Raw genomic sequence first — 22719 nt, 5'->3', positions numbered from 1 at the left:
TACCTGTTACACAGGCACAGGCACAGGCGTAGGCACACACACACACACACACACACACACACTTTTGAAACACGCTGCTAAAAATAAAAAAGAAACAGATGTTGCTCACACAGGCTGGCATTATTTGCTTCATCCGTCCCTACATTTGCATTGCGCTGGTAATATGTTTTCAATGGCACAGAGCATCTACTGCATCCACATAGAAAACTGGGAAATGACGCCTAGGTTTGTATGCATTATGGTAAGGAAATGTTTGGGAGGACACTTCTCTCCTCTTCCCAATACCCTATTCATAGACCTGTTTAGGGCCTGTCAACACAAATCACATCATATTCATGAATCTGTTTATGGATGATACTTATGCATCTGTTTATGTTTACAGACACTAAATCAAGCACATAGAGCTGGACTGTCGGTCCAAAGGGAAGGATGAAATTGATACACTATTGACATTACTAGCAAGCAAGACAGCTGGGCTGAGGCTAAAAACAGTTTGAAACAATAGCAGCGTGTTTGTCTACTTCAATTACTAAGGGTACTTCATCTGTTGCCTAAGCAACCAAAGAGAGGAACCGGAAAGACAGGACTACAAAGAGAGCAGAGGGGAAAAATAAATGGTAAAAAATCAAGGTAAAGGTAAAATGAGGAGAATGACATAAAGGGGGGGAATCCGAGGAGAGAAAGGGACTGTGAAGTAGAGCCATGCTTCAGCTGTGAAGAGTAACGCTCATCGGTGGTGGCAGAATCGGCACAGCTGTGGGAGGGCAGAGGGAGACACTGCCAATTATGAAACATCTCAACTCATCCAGGGAGCAGCTAGTCTCTATCCCCGTGCCCATCAGCAGCACACTCTCTCGCTGCGTCTATCTCTACCACTCACTCAGCTGGGGAAGAGGAGGGAGAGTGTATGGGGGACAAAGGGAGGAGTGTGGATCGGGAGGTTGATCCCCTTGTCTTCTTTCCTCTGTGACCACTGATAAACACAAGGACTGGATAGGTGTCCTGTCCACCATATTGCCATGCTTTTATACTGAACCAAAATGTAAACGCAATACACAATAATTACAGTTCAGATAAGGAAATAAGGCAATTGAAATAAATTCATTAGGCCATAATCTATGGATTTCACATGACTGGGAATACTGATATGAATCTGTTGGTAACAGACACTTTAATTTTTAAAAAGGTAGGGGCGTGGATCAGAAAACCAGTCAGTATCTGGTGTGACCACAATTTGCCTCAGCGCAACATCTCTTTCACATAGATCAGGTTGTTGATTGTGGCCTGTGAAATGTTGTCCCACTCCTCTTCAATGGCTGTGCGAAGTTGCTGGATATTAGCGTAACACGCTGTCGTGCACGTCAATCCAGAGCATCCCAAACATGTCTGGACATGGGTGACATGTCTGGAGAGTATGCAGGCCATGGAAGAACTGGGCCATTTTCAGCTTCCAGGAATTGTGTACAGATCATTGTGACATGGGGCTGTGCAATATCATGCTGAAACATGAGGTGATGGTGGCTGATAAATGGCACGACCATGGGCCTCAGGATCTCAGCACGTTATCTCTGTGCTTTGAAATTGCCATTGATAAAATAAAATTGTGTTTGTTGTCCGTAGCTGCCCATACCATATCCCCACCACCACCATGGGACACTCTGTTCACAACGTTGACATCAGTAAACCGCTCGCCCACAACGCCATACACGTGGTCTGCAGTTGAGGCCGATTGGACGTACTGCCAAATTCTCTAAAACCACTTTGGAGGCGGCTTATGGTAGATAAATTAACATTCAAATGTCTGTCAACAGCTCTCATGCCAACTGCACACTCCCTCAACCGTGGTATTGTGTTGTGTCCCCAGCACAAGGTGCACCTGTATAATGATCATGCTGTTTAATTATCTTATTGATCACCTGTCAGGTGGATAGATTATCTTGGCTAAGTAGAAATGCTCACGAACAGGTAAGTAAATTTGTGCAGAACATTTGAGAAATGTGTACGCATGGAACATTTCTGGATTTATTTCAGCTAATGAAACCAACACTTTACATGTTGCATTTATAGAGGAGCTGTTCAAAACATTGAGCCTGTTTATGTGAAGAGAAGTAGATCTTACAGAGTAGGGGTAGGCAACCCTGTTCGGTTTCAGGCACCACACCTGACCAACTGAGCTGATTGATCAGTTCAATGATTGCCTAAATTCAACACACCTGGTCTTTCAGGTCAGTTAAATTAAAAACATGTAGTGCCTGCAGCACTCCAGGACCAGGGTTTTCTAACTCTGTTCTAAAGGGTGATGCTTTGTCATTAAGGTTTCTGTACGATCACTGTTTCCCTCCTCTACGGCTGCTCAAATGGCACTAAGTGGGACAAAAAACACCCCTCCCCCCCAAGACATAATCGCCCCTCATCCCTCTCAATAACATCCTCCTGGTCAATCTGCATGGGCAGAGAAACCCCCCCCCCCCCCCCTCCCGCCAGATTACAGTGCTGGCTGCCTGGGAATAGGGCTTAAATGACATCAGGATGAATAGATGCTGTTATCATTTTTCCTCATATGCATTTGCAGCTGCTGCATAAGATCCTAAGCAGCAAAACAACCACACAAAGACCATCTCTCCCCTGTAGCACTTTGCCCTAGACCCCTCACCAGTCAAAAGCTGATTGTTTTGCTTTGAGGTGTGGTTGTGTGCCCGACAGTGTTTAATATGAAATATGGCTTTAGTTATTTTTTGCCAGCATAAAATGATTACCCCAAAATATGTATAGAGAAAGATAGGAAAGAGAATATTCTGAACTTCCTATTTCCCTGGATAATATGACCATTTCGTCATGCTCTAGTCTAGATATTGTAGTCCCTCCCTGAAATAATACAAATCTATAAATTCAATCAAGTGTAAGCACCAAATCCAACATTTTGTTCAGAATAAAATGAACTACTGAAAACAGACATCACTTAATACAAAAACAATTTATTAGACATTGTCCAAGTACCAACAGACCTGAAGAAACAATACAAAAAAAAATGCTACAAACTTCCAAGAACAAAGATAACTGAAATCTACACAAAGTTTATTCTTAAAAATACATGACCATAAAACCAAAAAAAAAGATACAAGATGTAAGGGGGTTCTCATCATTTGTGATATAACAGACTGGAAAGACCTTGAATGAGGAAGTGTGTGAGAGCGTGAGAGACGCTGTGTGTATGTGATATTCTACCTGAGGGGGGGGGGGGGGGGGGGGGGGGGGGTAACAGTAACGCAGCAGTCACGTGGGCAGCGAATGAGAGAGGGGTACTAGAGGTAGCAGAGGGGTGCGCAGAGCAGAGAGGTAGCTAGCAGAGAGCAAGAGCAGTTCTAGAGAGGTAGCAGACAGACAAAGAGAAAGGAGGCAGAGGTAGCAGAAAGGTGTAGAGGGGTGTTGAAATGGACGAAGATGGATGAAGAGGTGTAGCGGTAGCAGAAAGGTGTATAGGGGTGTTGAAATGAACGAAAATGGATGAAGAGAGGTAGCGGTAGCAGCTACATTATCAGCACCAGAACAGCTAGATGCCCACTCCACCACTGAGGAGGAGCACATGGTTTTTAACTTCAACTATATCACCATATCTAGCTCACTAAAAGGATGGATGAATGTCAGTGGGATATTAGGCCTGTGTGTGAGCAGCCTCCAGTGTACTAGAGCAGGGTTCAGCTAAGTGTGTGAGTAGTACAGTGCTATGCCTGGCTGGTGGGGGCTATGAGTTATGGGCCCTCTGGACACCCCCATCGATCGGTGGTTTGACCCATGTGATAGGAGGGGCGGGGGGCAGAGCAGCCGAGCAGACAGTCAAACACCTGTCTCAGCTGTACGCACATTCTGCTCTTCTGACACACCAACAACGTACACACAAACACATGAACACACACTTTGGACTACAGTGTTTTTAGCTTCAGAAGAGCGAAGTGGAGAGGTAGATTCTCAGTGAGTGTGTGTGTGTGTGTGTGTGAAGGGAGGGTTACTGGCCCCCTCTGTGTGTGTCGAAGGAACCTTCATGATCCCATTCATTACAGTACACAACACACGTCCCTAAACGATCAACTAGCCCTCAAACCCAACTAGCTCCCCCTGGTGTTGTGTTGGGGGAAGACGTGAGGGAGGGGGAGGAAGGGGGGGAGTTGGTGTTGCGCTGAAGGAGAGGAAGAGACTACTGTGTCTTTCTAAAAAGGTGAGAGGGAAAAGTGGGAGTTTTCCGATTTCCTCCAGGAATATCAGCTTCATATTCTTTTAAAATAGAGAACACACAATATATTCTTAAAAATGACTGGGAGGAGCCTATCTGATCTGTCCCACACCAGACTGACTGAGGAGAAAACAGTGTTCTTACTAGGAGGGCCAGAGCCACAGACCCCTTGACGCTGTGCCCTGAGAGGGAGGTGTGTGTGTGTGTGTGTGTGTGTGTAAGCCAGGATGAGTTTTTGGAGCTGAGAGAACACTCAGCCAGTAGCAAGGCCATCAATGAGCTGAGGATTTATAAGAGGTGAGTGTGTGTTGGTGTGTGTTTGTTTGGGGGCAGGGATCTTAGCTGTCAGCAACTCGTGCTGGGGCTGCCGCTTGAGGTCCCACAGATGCTGGGGGCATACCATCAGGCTGTACAGGCGAGGGGCCAGGGTCTGAGGACAGAGAACACGCTGGTTTGAGAATGGGACACACCAACACACACACTTTTCTGGCTGATTAGGATCTGGAAGGCAGATACGGATAGTGTACTCACACATGCCGTTGGGGGCTCCAGGGTGGCGGGGACCCATCATGGGAGGCATGCTGCCAGTGGGGGGGCCGCCAGGCATCATGCGTCCTGGCATGGGTTGACCGGGCCCTCCCATTGGTCCTAAACAGAAGGAGAGGCTTGGTGAGACTCTTGGCCTATCACAGAATCAGTGTGCTGGAACATGTTTTTGAAAACAGACTAATGTTTCCGAGCTGATATTTGGTGTTATTCCCTTGCCTTGGATATAGTTCCAGGACTTTTGGGGTCTTTGTGTGCTTCTTTGCTGAGAAATGGTGTGCTCCAGTGTGTGTGTCCTTACCGGTCTGTTGCGGGTGGTGGGGACCCATGGGGTGGAACCCGGGTCCGGGAGGGCCGTGTCCGGAGTGCATGGCGGGAGGGGGTCCGTGGTGGGAGGGTCCGTGGTGCATGCCTGGCCCTGGGGGACCATGGTGGGGTGCGGGGCCCTGGGCCACTGTGTTGGCCTGCTGCTGCTCCATCTGCTGGCGGGCCTTCATCTCAGCATACTTCAGCTGCTCCATGTGGAAGGCCTGGCGCTCCGTCAGCAGCTGCTGCCTCTGCAACTCCAACTGGGGGGGGGGGGGGGGGTCATGTTATCATACTATTAATCAAGATTATCATTCCCCTTCACTTCTCAAAAGCCCACTGTCCACAAGTAGAAGATCATTACTCATAGTATCACTTTGAAAAGATAATCATGTCAATAAAGCTAATTTCATTGGACAGAGAGAGAGGATGATAAACCAAGTCAACAGTGTAAAGGGAGCAGGGCGGTGATGCAGAAACAGCTTCATTTCATGGATTGATAAATCAAAGAATGAAGGAGAGGAATAAGAAGAGAAAGGAAATCATTTTAAAATAAGAGTATAAGCCATAAAGACAAGCTGATCACGATAGCGGACATTATGACAGAAGGGAAGAACGGTACAGCGGGAGAGAGGAAAAGCTATGGAATGAGACTGTGGGGAGGAAGAGAGGGGGCAGTGAAACAGGACCACTCTGGAAGCAGGAAGGAGAGATGAAAAGCAATGGAATGAGACTGTGGGGAGGAAGAGAGGGGGCAGTGAAACAGGACCACTCTGGAAGCAGGAAGGAGAGAGGAAAAGCAATGGAATGAGACTGTGGGGAGGAAGAGAGGGGGCAGTGAAACAGGACCACTCTGGAAGCAGGAAGGAGAGAGGAAAAGCAATGGAATGAGACTGTGGGGAGGAAGAGAGGGGGCAGTGAAACAGGACCACTCTGGAAGCAGGAAGGAGAGAGGGAGCAATGGCTGGAAATGTCGATAAAGGGATTGATTTGCATGCAATAAACCACTAACACACTCTCTGACACGGAATCAATGGGGGGAATTCCATTACCAAAACCCTACAGAGACACAGGGATGGAGAGATGTGGAAAAAGAGATGGGAGGTGAGGAAGTCTATTCCCTGTGTAAGTACATTTGTAGAGGAGGAAGAGTATGAAGTACTAAAGACAGTGAGGAGTGCCCTGATTTAGTGTTTGTATATATGTGTGTGTAAGACGGAGACACAGTGTGTGTATGAGTGTGTGTGTGTGTGTGTGTGTGTATAACCCAGTGTTTACAGCCTGTGGTAGCGGTAGGAGGAGGCAGCATGGGTGCTGTTCCAGAGGGTTATGTAACGACTGGCTGGCCTTTTCATGCACTATTTATCAGGCTGCTCAACTAGGCTGCGGTTCGCAGCAGCTCCACGCTTTACAGAGTTTTACACTCACACACAGCCTGACTTTCCACTGGACTAGAGGCCCACTATCACCCAGCAGTTAGTTGACTAGCTTATTGTATTGCTCTTAAACCATGTGTATCCAAATGGGCACAGCAACGATGCCTGACCCCTCCCCAAGTGCTTTCCCTTCATATGCTTACATGCTCTTTACTCTACTATCCTGTGTACTCCGCAACTACCCCTCAAAATTACCACCCATTATTAATGCAAATGTTGTATATTGACACTTCACTTCCTCTGCTTATGTTGTATATTTTGGCCCACTCCCAAAACCTTCTATTTGTTCAGCCAAGTTATCCATCTGTCATTGGCTCTCCCTCACACACATCTCTGAAATGCCTGGATGGGTGACAACTGATATAGATACCGCTAAAATCCAGATGCATATCCAATCCTTTCAACACCCCAAAGGGATCTGAAACTACAAGCACCTTCAACCCGCATGCAGTCTCCCATTGAACTACAATTCCCACAATCCACCGCGGGGCCACTACTTACAGCCTCTTTCTCTCGGTCCATGATGGTCTCCAGCTCCTCAAAGTGTCTGAGCTTGATCTCCAGCTTCTTCATCTGAGTCTCCACCAGCAGAGCCACCAGAGACTTGATCTTCCTCTCCTCCACTGCTGCCAGGTGCTACAGGGACAGCGAGGAATACAGAGGAAAGAGATGTAACGGAAATATAAAGCGTCGCCTTACGGCCAAACTAGACTGGCCAGGTAGTATAAGCGTAGCGCAAGAGCTTTTGAGCCGTGGGCAAAACTGACACCGATTAATGAGATGCTACACCGGCAGCACAAGCATAGCATGAGTGAATGGAGCTGCCGAAGCATCTGTTAAGGCTTCGGATCTATTTCATGCATTTCGAAAAGCCGGCTCACGCTTTCGATATCTGCCTCAGTTTGCTACTTCTGGTTTCGAACGCCAAAAACAGAGCATTCCGAAAAACAGTGCTATGCTTGCGGTGTAGTTTCTGGTTTCGATATACAAAGTGCTATCCCCTTGGCCCTCTGGAAGAAGCAAACCTTGGCCTTGGTGGCAGCTGAGGCGAGGGCAGCGGCGGCTGCAGTGGCAATGTTCCCCTCCCCGCCGTCCGGCTCTAGCTTCTTCCTCTCCTCTTCCTCCTTTCCCATCGCTCCCTGCTCCTCCTTCTCTTTGTCCTCCTCTGAGGTCTCCATGGCCTCCTCCTTGTCTTTGTCTGAAAACGTTGCGAAAACATTGAATAAACACCATCATTCAAGTCGATGCAGGACTTATACAACCCAAATACAAAATGTATATTCTGCTTAGATCTACTCTACCTGCTGAAGCCTTGCCCTCTCCTCCCTCACTCTCTTCCTCCTCCCGTTCAGACGGTTCGGCTGTCTCGCTCTTCACCTTCTGTCCCTCGGCCAGCTTCTCAGCAGACTCACTGGGCTTCTCCGCCTCGTCCTTAGACTCAGCCTGAGACAGAGACAGGTAAGACTAAAGTGTTACACAGCTGATTATATTTACAGCGCCTTCGGAAAGTATTCAGACCCCTTGACTTTTTCCACATTGTAGTACGCTACAGCCATATTCATAAATTGATGAAAAATAAAATTCCTTCGCAATCTACACACAATACCCCATAATGACAAAGCGAAAACAGGTTTTTTGAAATGTTAGCCAATATATAAAATAAAAAACAGAAATACTTTATTTACATAGGTATTCAGACCTTTTGCTATGAGACTTGAAATTGAGCTCAGGTGCATTGTGTTTCCATTGATCATCCTTGAGATGTTTCTACAACTTGATTCGAGTCCACCTGTGGTTTATTCAATTGATTGAACATGATTTGGAAAGGCACACACCTGTCTATATAAGGTCCCACAGTTGACAGTGCATGTCAGAGCAAAAACCAAGCCATGAGGTCAAAGGAATTGTCCGTAGAGCTCCGAGACAGGACCGTGTCGAGGCACAGATCTGGGGAAGGGTACCAAAACATTTCTGCAGCATTGAAGGTCCCCGAGAACACAGTGGCCACCATCATTCTTAAATTGAAGAAGTTTGGAACCACCAAGACTCTTCCTAGAGCTAGCCGTGCGGCCAAACTGAGAAACCGGGGGAGAAGGCCCTTGGTCAGGGAGGTGAACAAGAGCCAGATGGTCACTGACAGAGCTGTAGCGTTCCAGAAGGACAACCATCTCTGCAGCACTCCACCAATCATGTCTTTATGGTAGAGTGGCCAGACAAAACCACTCCTCGGTAAAAGGCACATAACAGCCAGCTTGGAATTTGACAAAAGGCACCTAAAGACTCTCAGACCATGAGAAACAAGATTCTCTGGTCTGATGAAACCAAGATTGAACTCTTTGGCTTGAATGCCAAGCATCACATCTGGAGAAAACCTGGCACCATCCCTACGGTGAAGCATGGTGGTGGCAGCATCATGCTGTGGGGATGTTTTTCAGCGGCAGGGACTGGGAGACTAGTCAGACAGAGAGATCCTTGATGAAAACCTGCTCCAGAGTGCTCAGGACCTCAGACTGTGGTGAAGAATCACCTTCCAAAAGGACAACGACCATAAACACACAGCCAAGACAACACAGGAGTGGCTTCGGGACAAGTTTGTGAATGTCCTTGAGTGGCCCAGCCAGAGCCCCGACTTGAACCCGATCGAACATCTCTGGAGAGACCTGAAAATAGCAGTGCAGCGACACCCCCCATCCAACCTGACAGAGCTTGAGAGGATCTGCAGAGAAGAATGGGAGAAACTCCCCAAATACAGGTGTGCCAAGCTTGTAGTGTCATACCCTAGAAGACTCGAGGCTGTGATCGCTTCCAAAGGTGCTTCAATAAAGTATTGAGTAAAGGGTTTGAAGACTTATGTAAATGTGAAAATAAAAATAACTTTAAAAATATAAATACACCTTTGGAAAAAAAATATTTAAAAAAAAACTTGTTTTTGCTTTGTCATTATGGGGTATTGTGTGTCAACTGATAAGATTTTTTTTCTTCCAATTTTAGAATAAGGCTGTAACGTAACAAAATGAGGGAAAAAGTCAAGAGGTCTGAATACTTTCGAATCCACCGTACATACAGGTCACACAGAACTGAGAAACATGATATAGGATGATATAGAGCTGAGACATACCAAACTGAAGACTATAGCCAGACAGCTCTCAATTACCCAAGAGGAAAAATATGCAAAACCGAACGAGGGTCAAAGCTAATGCCCTGCATTTCAATAAGCCTGCAGTAAAGCCATCAGGACTAGAACCGGTGTGGATAGGCGATGGCTAATGAAGGTTAATGAACATTTCAGCCTCTACAGTGGTCACTGATGCATGGCTGACTCCTGCTAATGTTATCTGTGGCGTTACATTTGCCCCGTGGCCTTCCTAAACACAGACAGATAGGGTGGATGGATGGAGAGAGAGAGAAGAATAGAGTAAGCCAAAGATGGAAGGAGAGAAGTAAATGGAGGGGCAGCCAGCTTTAAAAAATAAAGTTAAAAACTGTTTGACCGTCTTCGGTGCACATATGAATGTATCCTACAATGTAACTGCAACGAGATGGATGTTGTTCTTCTTTGTTTTATTATCTCGTGGTCATACTGTGTTCAAACGTGTTCGATTTTGCCTTGCCATCTGGTTTCAAGAGGACCACAATGGAAATAAGTCCCAGACTTTGTGTGTTATCCTCCGTGATTTTACTGATGTACATAAACTCGGCAAAAAAAGAAACATCCCTTTTTCAGGACCCTGTCTTTCAAAGATAATTCGGAGAAATCCGATTAACTTCACAGATCTTCATTGTAAAGGGTTTAAACACTGTTTCCCATGCCTGTTCAATGAACCATAAACAATTAATGAACAATCACCTGTGAAACGGTTGTTAAGACACTAACAGCTTATAGACAGTAGGCAATTAAGGTCACAGTTATAAAAACTTAGGACTGCCTGAGTTACACCAGGAACACACAATCCCTCCATCAGTGCTCAGACTGTCCGCAATAGGCCGAGAGAGGCTGGACTGAGGGCATGTAGGCCAGTTGTAAAGGCAGGTCCTCACCAGACATCACCGGCAACAACGTCGCCTATGGGCACAAACCCACCGTCGCTGGACCAGACAGGACTGGCAAAAAGTGCTCTTCACTGACGAGTCGCGGTTTTGTCTCACTAGGGGTGATGGTCGGATTCGAGTTTATCGTCGAAGGAATGAGCGTTACACCGAGGCCTGTACTCTGGAGCGGGATCGATTTGGAGGTGGAGGGTCCATCATGGTCTGGGGCGATGTGTCACAACATCATTGGACTGAGCATGTTGTCATTGCAGGCAATCTCAGCGCTGTGTGTTACAGGGAAGACATCCTCCTCCCTCATGTGGTACCCTTCCTGCAGGCTCATCCTGACAGTGCCACCAGCCATACTGCTCATTCTGTGGGTTATTTCCTGCCATACAGGAATGTCAGCGTTCTGCCATGGTCAGCGAAGAGCCCAGATGTCAATCCCATTGAGCACGTCTGGGACCTGCTCGATCGGAGGGTGAGGGCTAGGGCCATTCCCCCCAAAAATGTCCGGGAATTTGCAGGTGCCTTGGTGGAAGAGTGGGGTAACATCTCACAGCAAGAACTGGCAAATCTGGTGCAGTCCATGAGGAGGAGATGCACTGCAGTACTTAATGCAGCTGGTGGCCACACCAGATACTGACTGTTACTTTTGATTTTGACCACCCCTTTGTTCAGGGATACATTATTCAATTTCTGTTAGTCACATGTCTGTGGAACTTGTTCAGTTTATGTCTCAGTTGTTGAATCTTCTGTTCATACAAATATTTACACATGTTAAGTTTGCTGAAAAGAAACAGTTGACAGCACGGACGTTTTTTGTTGTTGCTGAGTTTATATGGCTTTTTCAAGTTTTATGTGAGCTGTATTTTTTTATGGTCGAATTAATAAACTATGCTAAAGACCTCTCTCGTCCCTGGGCTTTCTCACCTTGTCAGGCTGCTGGGAGTCGGAGTCTGTGTCCACCTTCTCGATCTCTGCTGGCTCTACAGTGACAGAGAGAGAAGGAGGGGCTTAGAGTAGAGGGATAGACAAAGAACAAGACATTTCTCAGAGAAAATGATCAAACAGATTATGCATCATAAGTAGATGCTCGCCATGACTCAGACATTATTGTGGTTAGGAATGACAGTGTGTGTGTGTGTGTGTGCGTGCGTGCGTATCTGCAGAAAGCGAGCGGGTCGATGTGGAGTGAGAGTGCATGAATGTGTGTGTTTGAAAAAGCATGCACGCATGTGCATTTGGGCACGTTTTTTACTATGCGAGTATTGACCTGTATGAGAGATGGTAGACTGCTTTGGGGAGGGTATTGAATGCATTTAGGCCATTTATTGGTTGTTGATGCATGTATGTGTAACATGCATTTATTCATGTGTAATTGCCGATTGAGCGATTGCTGTGTGTGTACCAGGCATTGAGGCCGTGGCACATGGCATAGTGTGTTGACCCAGTTTCAATCCCTTCCCCAACGCCCCATCTGCCATTCTAATCCACTGGACACCACGACAGCCGGGCACAGGCATATAACACACTCTGAAGAAACCTCTACGTTGCCATTGGCCATCTAGATTTCAGCTGGCACCTCAAAATGTTCTGGTGAGAATACACATCTGGGTTTACCCACGCGAGCGCACACACACACACACGCAGGAGGTAGGAATAAGGTCTAGGTGACCTGCGGACAGCTGGCTACTAGCAGCCTCGCCCTAACCTGTTAGCTGTGGTCTGTGTGTGTCTTGGCTATTTGCTGCCCTCCACTGGTAACACTCAGTACTCCATCTAAATGTGGGGGTGTGTATCTGGGTGAGTATTTTGTGTAAGTGAGTGAGTATTGCATGCATGAGTATGTTTGATGTATGTGATGAGAGAATGTTTCTGTATGTTTATATGAAGGCCTGTGTGTTTACACAATTCTATATGTATTGCTATTTGATACTGTGACTTTATTGAGGTGTTCCAAACCATATGTCTTCTGCAGAGGGACAAGAGAGCCATGAGAAAACACGTTTTGACCAGTCATGGAAATAAAAGTGCTAATATCAAATTGGCTCCCTATTTAAAAAGATGGAGAATGAGCTATGAAGGAATAATACTGGAGTTTTGGTGCCACAACCAACTGTGATAGTTTTTGAGTACGCTTGAGTATTTATTTATTTTTTATCTACCTTCGCTAATGTGCGACCGTGTGTGTATGTATATCTGAAAGCATGTGTTCTGTTCCGAGTGTGTGTTTTACCGGTCTTCTCGGGCTCCTCGGGGGCGGTTCCTGCGATGCCGCTGCTCTCCAGGCCATAGGCGGGGTCTACCTTGCCCGTGCTGCGGGCCGCCTCCTGCACCTTCTTCACATGGGCCTCCACCAGCTCTGCTGGCACCTCCTCACGCACACGGCTAAACTCCTCTGGAAAGAGAGGAAGACACTGTGGTTAGCTACAGACTCACACCTTGTGATAGTCCCTCCACACACACACACACACAGATATGTTCAAACACACAGCGATATTACACACACACAACCGTATCATTACGACACACTACATGCAGCGTGATATTACATACAAATGAAAACATCTTATTTTGTGAATAAACACATTGTGATAAAACACCCTTGCAAATGACCCACACACCCAGTCCCCGCAACACGCACCCAGTCCCCGCAACACGCACCCAGTCCCCGCAACACGCACCCAGTCCCCGCAACACGCACCCAGTCCCCGCAACACGCACCCAGTCCCCGCAACACGCACCCAGTCCCCGCAACACGCACCCAGTCCCCGCAACACGTACCCAGTCCCCGCAACACGCACCCAATCCCCGCAACACGCACCCAGTCCCCGCAACACGCACCCAGTCCCCACAACACGCACCCAGTCCCCACAACACGCACCCAGTCCCCACAACACGTACCCAGTCCCCACAACACGTACCCAGTCCCCACAACACGCACCCAGTCCCCACAACACGCACCCAGTCCCCACAACACGTACCCAGGGCTGCCTTGGCGGCGGCAGAGGCCACACGGGGGTCCACCACGGAGGCCAGGAAGGCCACGGTGCTCATGACAGGGTTGCCTGACTGGCTGAAGGGTACGGGCTGGTAGGCCAGGGGGCCCAGGGACGACTCAGAGTTCTCCAGGTAGGGGTCCTCGATGGGCAGACGCAGGAAGTGCAGGATACACTCGTCCTGGGTGCGCGAGCCCACGTGCTCCGACACCTTGTTCCAGTCGTCCTTGTACATCTCCAGAGCCTGGTAGGGAGGAGATAGAGGAATGAGAAGGGCTCTGATAGGCTGGTAGGTTTTAGATTACGTCTGTTGTGACTGACGTACCTCCAATAGGAGCAGAGTCTCCTGCTCGGTCCACTCCCGGCCGCCGCTGGTTCCTTTACTCTTGGGGTTCTTCTTGGAGTAGAGGTCGTTACGCAAGCCAAAGTTCTGCATGTCAGAGGGCTTGTCTTTGCCCTTCTCTGGGAAGTTGATCATCTGCTGGCCAGAGGGGATCTAGAAGGACGGAGGAGAGACAGGGGAGGAGGTTGAAAGGAATTACACTGTGGTCAGAGGATGCAGTGAACACTCTCACACAATCGCTCAACATTTGTGACCCATTAAATCATCAAAAATCAATGGCTACAGACACACAACGCCTGTATGTGTATTTGGATATAATTCGCTATCGGCACTAACAGGCTTGGGTTTAAAGACCCTTCCCCTAGCCCCTACTCCCTCAGTATCCAATGACCTGAAAGGACTGGATAGGTGAAAGCAATGTGGCCAAAGCTCCATGTAGTTTTCTAACCTGTGGGGGGCGGTGGTGCATTGGCGTCAGGCCAGAGGGGGTGTCAGCCAGCACGTTGAAGTGGGGGGTGGGCGGGGGGCCCATGGGGAGGGGCCGGCTCTCAGCATCCACCTGGTAGTTCACCAGCCCCCACTGCTCCAGGAACGCATGCACCCTAGTAGTTAGATACATGCAAAGAATATACTCCACAATCATCACTCTTGATCAGTGATCTAGAGCAAGACAAAACAGTCCAACTAAACCTGGGTCTTATTCATTAGGCACCAAACAGAAAGAATCTGACTGGAGCAATAAGGAACAACCTAAACTAGTCATATTTTTAAAGAAACGCATATTACAAAGTGTTTTGCATACGGTGTGCCCTGACAAACAATGACCTAGCTTCTGCCCTAAGGAATCCATTTCATGTTGACCCCTTGACCCTTCACCTCATGACGGCACACACGTCTCCGGTTAGGTTCCTGCGGCAGGAGGTGGAGGTCAGGTACTCCTGGGGGTTGAGCCGGTACGTGTCGATCATGAAGTTACGGTAGGCCAGGTATCTGACAGGGACAAACACATTTTACAAACAAACCACTGAATCGTCAGAACAAATAAGGACATAATGTGTTAGACAAAAATGTGTGTGTGTGTGTACAACGAAAAATTATTAGTGAAAGCGTGCGTCTGCGGTTCTTTAATGGGTTGAGTGAGTTGTGTGTGGGGCAGTGTTCTTTGCGGACTCACATTTCTGGGGACTTGGACTTGTTCTTGCCGTTGAAGAACTCTGGCAGTGCACGCCTCTCAATCTCATGGATACTGAAAGGGATGGGGGGGATAAACTCAGACACAAACATAAAATACAGCCCAACACCCCCACCCAAGACACACACAATACACCACCCACACACTAAGAACAGTGGGCCATCCTCACCAGTTGTAGTCGAACCAGGCGGCGTAGCTGGGGATGATGATGTGGTGGGTCTGCTCGGTCACGTTGTCCTCGCTTGAGTCGATGAGGCGGTTGACCTCGGCCTTGCCCTGCTCCTCCTCCTCCTACAGGGGGAGACAGAGTCACACAGATGAGATCAGGTCAACATAGGCAAGCAAGGAGAGCAGAATTTTGGCTAGGGGGTAGGTCAGTTTCTATTATATACAAATGGAGGATAAATGTCAGAAAAGCAGAATTTCCAGATTCATCCGGAATAATCCCATCCCAAATGTAGGAGAACTGAATCAGAATGAGACTGGGTCCGGTGCTACTTTACTGCTTACAGAACAGGACCTGGTTTCCCAAAAACATCTTACGGCTAAGATCATCGTTAGAACATAGGCAGCATCGTTAAGTCTCTGAGGTGTTTCCCCAAAACCATCATTAATAACGGTGCACTTGAAAACACTTGGGATGTAATGCATGCCTCAGACCAATCATAGAACAGGGAAGTGTGTCGTCAGATGCTTTATTTGCCCTCCCGCGTCACTTCTAGACCTCCGCTAAACATAGACTGATAAACCATGTGGGTCTATGTGACCGCCGATAACTTCAGAACACAGTTGACTACAAATACAAAAGTTGCCAATATCTCTGCGATGGACACAAACAAGCGGCATATTAAAACCCAACTGAGTTATATTTTGCTACTCGTAGGCTACTGTCTAATTTGCCTCAATATATTTCATGGTGTGTAGCCTAACGATGTGCCAAATTGGTGACTTAGTGCATTGTCATTGGATAAGCATTATAATAAGTGGACTCAATATTTGCAGCCGTAGGTGGTAATAGGAGCTGATCCGTCATCAGTATTGTGAAATAATTATAATTTTAAGGAAAGATTTTAATGGAGAAAGCTGATCCGAGACCAGCACTACCAGGCCTAAGTTCCAACGCTATCGGGAAACCGGGCCCAAATCTACAAATGGGTAGACATTGCTTCTAAACACTGACACCAGGCCAGATATTCTTCCATCCCTCTTCTGGATATGCTAAGAAGTGGGGGTTAGGATAATCTGATCCTAGATCTATAAATGATGACTATGGTTGTGGATGAATAGGGAACAGTTGACAATGAAGATAGAAAAGAGACCGCATTTAGAGGCAATCATTAAAGGTTAAGGGAAAAAAACGGGTGTTACCTTGCCTCCGGAGACCACAGAGTCATCCTCCAGATCATCTGGAAGACCGAGAGGGGACGTTATGACATCACTCTATCCATTGCTTGACTCAATACATCTCGGTGATTGAAGGTTTAGTACTGAGACAGGTATATACTTAAACACTGAAATAGTTCTGCACACACACTTACCCAAGTCAGCCACGGCCCCTCCCTTCACTGGGGTGTTCTCGCTATCTTTCTTAGGGTTCACTGAGGACAGGGAAGAAGAAAAATAGGCTGAAGAAAAGCCAGAGAGTATGGTAAGGGTGAAATACACTGACAGTAGCTAAAGGCTGCCTCTTCTCTTGTAAGCTCTCTTTTCGAATAGCACTCCATTCAATGCACCACTGAAGAAAGTCCCCCCCCGGGCAATTCCATGCCATCTTGGCAAGGACAGAGTGTACATGTGTAACAATTAGTTATTTTCTAACTCAGAGAGGAACAAACTGCAGTTACTACAGAGAGGAATAAACTGCAAGTCAACATGGTGACAAGCTTAAGATGGATGTACTGAGAGAAAGAAACAGGACCATGAGAAAGAACGGGAGATTTACAACATGTGATTTAGAGTGACTGAGCCAATGAAGGAGGACGGAGGGGGGTACCACGGGGAGGTAGGGGTGAGAAAGAGGACAGAGTGAAGGATCGAGAGGGAGGAGAGCAGATGTGGGAGAGGGAGACAAGAAGGATGAGTTGGACAATCAACTGACCGTTCTTGGGCAAAGTGACCTCCTCCATGCTGGGAACAGGCGAGGGGTCCTCCATGTCCTTGGTCAGGTCCTCTTCCTCCTCCTCCTCCTCGCCACGGTGGCCACGACGCTTCCAGTGAGACCCAGGATTCCTGGGGACAGGAGAAGAGGTCAAAAGGTCAGAAGTTTGCCCAAGACACCTATCCAGGGTCAGTTTAGTGTTTTTCTCCCCAATGGCTAAGGTTATGATTTGGGAAGGTTAAGCTTGTCCTAGATCTGTAGTTATTGGGGGACTCACCCCTTCTTGCCACCCTTCTTGCGAGACTCGGCTGGGGTGGTCGGGGGAGATGGCGAGCGCCTCCTCTTCTTCCCGGCGGCGTTGGCCTTGCGCTCCTTACGATCGGGTGTACGGGAAGACTGATCAGAACCACGAGGGATGGCCAGATGAGAGAGAGAGAGAATGAGAAGATGGAACAGTCTCACACAGAGGGGAGCGGGGGAGGAGGAGAAGAGGGAGGATGTGGTGGTGAGGAGAGGAGAGCTTGAAAGGATGGGTGACACGAGACAGACAAGAACAAGACAACAATCCACCGTGCAGAGCCTTGTGGTGCAGCAACTCACCGAGACACACACTTCCTAAGAATCCATAACACACACCTCAAGAGTTTGGCCTACCTCCTCCTCCTTAGGGAAGATCCTCTGGCGGAAGCTCACAGTCTTCTTGTTCTCGTCCACCTCATAGTCTTCCTCATTCATCCACTCGTTGAAGGCGTCGGTGTCCAGGACCCACTTGGCATGCACCTGGGAGAGGAGAGGGGGAGAGGAGTCGAAGCTAATCCACTACTCAAGGGTGGTGTTGTCTGCTAGTACTATTCAGGCTGGAGGCAGGGGTTCATTTTGCGCATATATATATATAAATAAAAAATATTAAACATGACAGGATGCTCGATCCTCACCTTCCAGGGCTTCTCAGAGATGGGTGGGTCCTCCACATCCCCTTCCACGTCACTGGTGGACACCCAGGTGTCATAACTGACCACACAGAGAAGAGGGGTTAAAGGTCAGTAACAGGTCACAGTGGGTGGACGTGTAAGAGGGCAGAGTGGACCAGCAAAGCTGAACAGTGCCAGTCTCTCACCTGTCTGGGTACATGCCCCAGTGCACCAGCACCTGCTTGTCCTTACGCATGACCGGACGCAGCCACTCCTCTGCAAGACAAACACACAGCTTGCTATCAGCATATACACACACATCCTCAAGTAATGCATACCGACTGCTGTATTAATAACAGTATATTACTGTATACACACGTCACTTTCTTTGAAATGTGATATGAGAGTAGAGTAAGCCTCAGTAACGTGACCATAAGGAATTGGATTCAAAGACTACAGTACAATCCCACCTATACCAGTATATAATATAATATATATATACACTGCTCAAAAAAATTAAGGGAACACTAAAATAACACATCCTAGATCTGAATGAAATACTCTTATTAAATAGCGTTGGTGGATGGAGCGAGACATGATGTCCCAGATGTGCTCAATTGGATTCAGGTCTGGGGAACGGGCGGGCCAGTCCATAGCATCAACGCCTTCCTCTTGCAGGAACTGCTGACACACTCCAGCCACATGAGGTCTAGCATTGTCTTGCATTAGGAGGAACCCAGGTCTCACAAGGGGTCTGAGGATCTCATCTCGGTACCTAGTGGCAGTCAGGCTACCTCTGGTGAGCACATGGAGGGCTGTGCGGCACCCCAAAGAAATGCCACCCTACACCATGACTGACCCACCGCCAAACCGGTCATGCTGGAGGATGTTGCAGGCAGCAGAACGTTCTCCACGGCGTCTCCAGACTCTGTCACGTGCTCAGTGTGAACCTGCTTTCTCTCATGGACAGAATACCACCCTCATGGAGTCTGTTTCTGGCCGTTTGAGCAGACACATGCACATTTGTGGCCTGCTGGAGGTCATTTTGCAGGTCTCTGGCAGTGCTCCTCCTTGTACAAAGGCGGAGGTAGCGGTCCTGCTGCTGGGTTGTTGCCCTCCTACGGCCTCCTCCACGTCTCCTGATGTACTGGCCTGTTTCCTGGTAGCGCCTCCATGCTCTGGACACTACGCTGACAGACACAACTTCTTGTCACAGCTCGCATTGATGTGCCATCCTGGATGAGCTACACTACCCGAGCCACTTGTGTGGGTTGTAGACTCCGTCTCATGCTACCACTAGAGTGAAAGCACCGCCAGCATTCAAAAGTGACCAAAACATCAGCCAGGAAGCATAGGAACTGAGAAGTGGTCTGTGGTCACCACCTGTAGAACCACTCCTTTATTGGGGGTGTCTTGCTAATTGCCTATAATTTCCACCTGTTGTCTATTCCATTTGCGCAACAGCATGTGAAATTTATTGTCAACCAGTGTTGCTTCCAAAGTGGACAGTTTGATTTCACAGAAGTGTGATTGACTTGGAGTTACATTGTGTTGTTTAAGTGTTCCCTTTATTTTTTTGATCAGTGTGTATTTATTTTTTTCCCAATTTTAGTAATTTAGCAGATACACTTATCCCGAGTTCTCTGTGCTGGTCCCCCGTGGGAATTGAGCCCACAACCCTGGCGTTGCAAGCCCCATGCTCTACCAATTGAGCCTCATGGGATCAAGCAACAAAGTAGATGATATATACATTGCAAGGGGGTGATTTATTTCCTTTCTCAGTAGAGCACATCACTTACCATCCTCCTGCTGGGTTGGAGAGGGGTAGATATGATGGGTGGCCTTAGACTTGTCCTCAGTGATGGAGCCCTAAAGGAAAGAAGTTAGGAGTGACTTCCGATGCCATTTGAATGTCTGGCGAGTGGTGACAATCCTACCATTGGTTGGTGTGATTTGGGTGGGCGTGTCTTACCTGGTGTCTCTTGATGATGTCCTTCAGCTTATTGGCCTGCTTCTGCTCCATGTCATGCACCAGGAATACGGTTGGTCGAGTCAGGCAGTTATTCTGAACCAGGGTCTTCTCTACATTCAAGAACATCTCTACATTCCTATCCATCCTGGAGGGGTTCTGCAGGTCAAACCTACGCCTGCACAGATAGGAGGGATAGAACATGCTTTTGTTACTTACAGTGTCAACTCAACAGGGCATCCTTATTTCCCCTCCCTCTCTTGTGACTCCATAGGAGAAAGAACATTTGAACAATTCATTCTACAAGTCATATAAGTGCTCTTGGTCCAAGGTGGGAACGATGCATTTATTATAATATTTGTTTTAGCCCCCCTTTTCGCGGCCGGCTGCGACAGAGCCTGGACTCGAACCCAGAATCTCTGGTGGCACAGCTAGCACTGCAGTGCTTTTAGACCACCCGGGAGGCCTGAATGATGCATTTTTTAAGTGTTCAATCAAGACCCTACTCACCAGCCCTGCTCGCTCTTGAACTTGTAGGTAGAGCCCAGGATGTGACACAGAGCACCCCCTGCCTTGAAGTCCAGGAAGCTCTTGGTCTGATGAGGCAATACAGAAGAAAAGGTGAGGGACGTTCCCACAAGCTGGCTCAGATAGATAAAGACAGGGCAAACTACTGTGACACAAAATGTGCAGAAGTGATTGGGAAGCACTCCAACCCTCTATAGCCCATTCTTCCCTTGCCCAAAAAAGGTCTAGGATTCATTTAAATGTCACTGTGTGTGTAGGTCCCGCCCCTGTCCCAACCTGGTCAGGTGTAAAGATGTGTGTGGAGGAGATACTCACAGGTAACTTGGTGAGGGCAGGGTTGTTGACCCTCCGTCCGAAAGCATCTTCCTGGAACTGAAGCAGCTGCACCACCAGCCCTGCCAGGGACTTATTGGAGGGAGAGTCTGCCTGGACATACTGAGACACCACAAGGCCACTGTGTTAGTCAGGGCGGCACACTCATGTGTGACAAAGGAGGGATTGAATATTGTGAGAACACAGAAGTGTTAGGCTACATGGTCAGACAAACACATGGCCAATGCAGGCACACACAAGATCTTATGAGTAGATAGCACATATTATAAGACCAAAACAGCAGCCTTTCTTAAGTATACGCAGGGTGATATGACATCACATTTTCTTTCAGTGAAGCCCCTTCACTGGTCACTGAAAAGGGTCTTCCTGGTTTCAAGAAAAGCAATACAGTAGAAAATAGTTTATAGTAGCTAGCTACTTCTTTTCAATACAGTTGTTTTCGGAAATACATGACCACGCAGAGGTGTTTTGATGGTTTGCTGCTGTCAACAAAGGCAGCTTTTGCTTGGTTATGTGTGGAACACACTGGTCTCCGAGCGCAAAGTAGTTCAGTACACGAGGTAGTCGAGGTTTCCCATCAAGACGATTCAGCTAATTAGCTAGACATAAATATAAGACATTAATGGCCCAATGATCCGTTTGCTATTATCTGCCCAATCACAATGTTACCAACCGTTAACGTAGCTAACTAACGTTAGTTACATCAAGTCCGGTGCTTTACCGGATCACCTCAATGTTTACATATATGATACAGTTTCAAAACATGCTAATTTAGTTATCTTACCTACCGAAGCTAGTTTTCGCAACGTTAGCTAGCCAGCTACGCTCAGATAGTCAGATGAAAACAACTGTTATTACGTTAGCTACCTTGCTACACTAGATGGGTAGCTTACACAAACAGACAACTCTTCAGCTAGTGTGTTGGCCGTGTAACAAAACAAACGGACAGTACGCTACGGCTGTTCAGTTAGCAGCTAACGTTAGTTAGCCTAGCTATCTCTTGACATGTAATGTTCATGTAATGTTGTGATAGGTTTCTTTAGATCCATGAAGCTAACTATCTATTCATATCTAGTTCACCACAAGTACCAAAATAGGAGCGATAGCTTGAAAGAGATATCTAGATAGCACATCCATTGTGCTAGAGACGCGTGCCTTGATGTTGGAAATCAAATGGAGGTTAAAACCAGCACTCGCTAACCTTTTTGTAGTGTTTCCCGATCCATTGGCGCACCGAATCGATCTGAGAGACCGTTTCTGCGCTCTCCCAGTATTTCGAGGAAGGACCTCCATCCTTCTTACGGCCCACCGCAGTACCGACGCCCATAAGGCCGGCTGCTGGTCCCCCTGAACCCGTTCCACCCGCTGCAGTTGCCGCTGTCGCCATTGTTTCTTGTCTTGTCCGCTGCTGTTTCGCTGCTCAACCGCGTCACTCACAAAGCAGGTTTTCGAATAAAAAAACGCGCACGCGCAGATTTGTAAATAACACAAAGTTGTTGAATCTCGCGATAAAGAGGGTTCATTTGGGAAGGGTCAGTGTGAAGGTCAGGGTTGGAAAAGCCGTACACATTATATTAGGAAATCTGTCGTTATGAACACATATGAATATAGTGGTCTCCATTTTTTTGATTTTCCTACTTTGAATATTACTTTTAAGATAAATTGGACTAAACATTTCTTAAAGAATCCAACTTAAATTTGGAATTTCATCCGTCATTATATCTTATCCAGTTTTGGTGGCCTCACTTTTCTGTTACATTGTAACTACAACATTGATAAGATTCCTACAAAATTATCT

At 47.4% G+C, this 22719-nt stretch overlaps 1 protein-coding gene across 4 annotated transcripts; it reads right to left on the bottom strand.

The window, feature by feature from the left end:
• Positions 1 to 2955: 2955 nt before the first annotated feature.
• Positions 2956 to 22506, bottom strand: LOC110487037 (SWI/SNF complex subunit SMARCC1). Of its 4 annotated transcripts, none has more exons than XM_036945740.2 (26): positions 22123 to 22506; positions 20904 to 21023; positions 20571 to 20656; positions 20064 to 20238; positions 19891 to 19960; positions 18298 to 18367; positions 18116 to 18191; positions 17835 to 17960; positions 17458 to 17552; positions 17181 to 17311; positions 16621 to 16680; positions 16451 to 16488; positions 15252 to 15373; positions 15065 to 15136; positions 14767 to 14880; positions 14339 to 14492; positions 13873 to 14043; positions 13533 to 13791; positions 12785 to 12946; positions 11479 to 11561; positions 7818 to 7959; positions 7542 to 7714; positions 7018 to 7152; positions 5076 to 5343; positions 4760 to 4876; positions 2956 to 4658 (listed from the first exon to the last, which is right to left on the bottom strand). In XM_036945740.2, the coding sequence occupies exons 1-26, from the start codon at positions 22306 to 22308 to the stop codon at positions 4567 to 4569; spliced, it is 3297 nt and encodes a 1098-aa protein (XP_036801635.1). In that variant the 5' UTR covers positions 22309 to 22506; the 3' UTR covers positions 2956 to 4566. The 4 variants fall into 4 exon arrangements, with proteins under 4 accessions (XP_036801635.1, XP_090052598.1, XP_036801636.1 ...); XM_090196472.1 differs by having other exon boundaries at positions 11479 to 11534; XM_036945741.2 differs by having other exon boundaries at positions 11479 to 11534; positions 17458 to 17576; positions 22123 to 22431.
• Between the last annotated feature and the right edge of the window lie 213 nt (positions 22507 to 22719).

This window comes from Oncorhynchus mykiss, chromosome 2, assembly GCF_057628025.1.
Source record: "Oncorhynchus mykiss isolate SJ-2025 chromosome 2, ASM5762802v1, whole genome shotgun sequence".
NCBI classification, from domain to species: Eukaryota; Metazoa; Chordata; class Actinopteri; order Salmoniformes; family Salmonidae; genus Oncorhynchus; species Oncorhynchus mykiss.
This window is presented reverse-complemented; position numbering and strand designations above follow the sequence as displayed.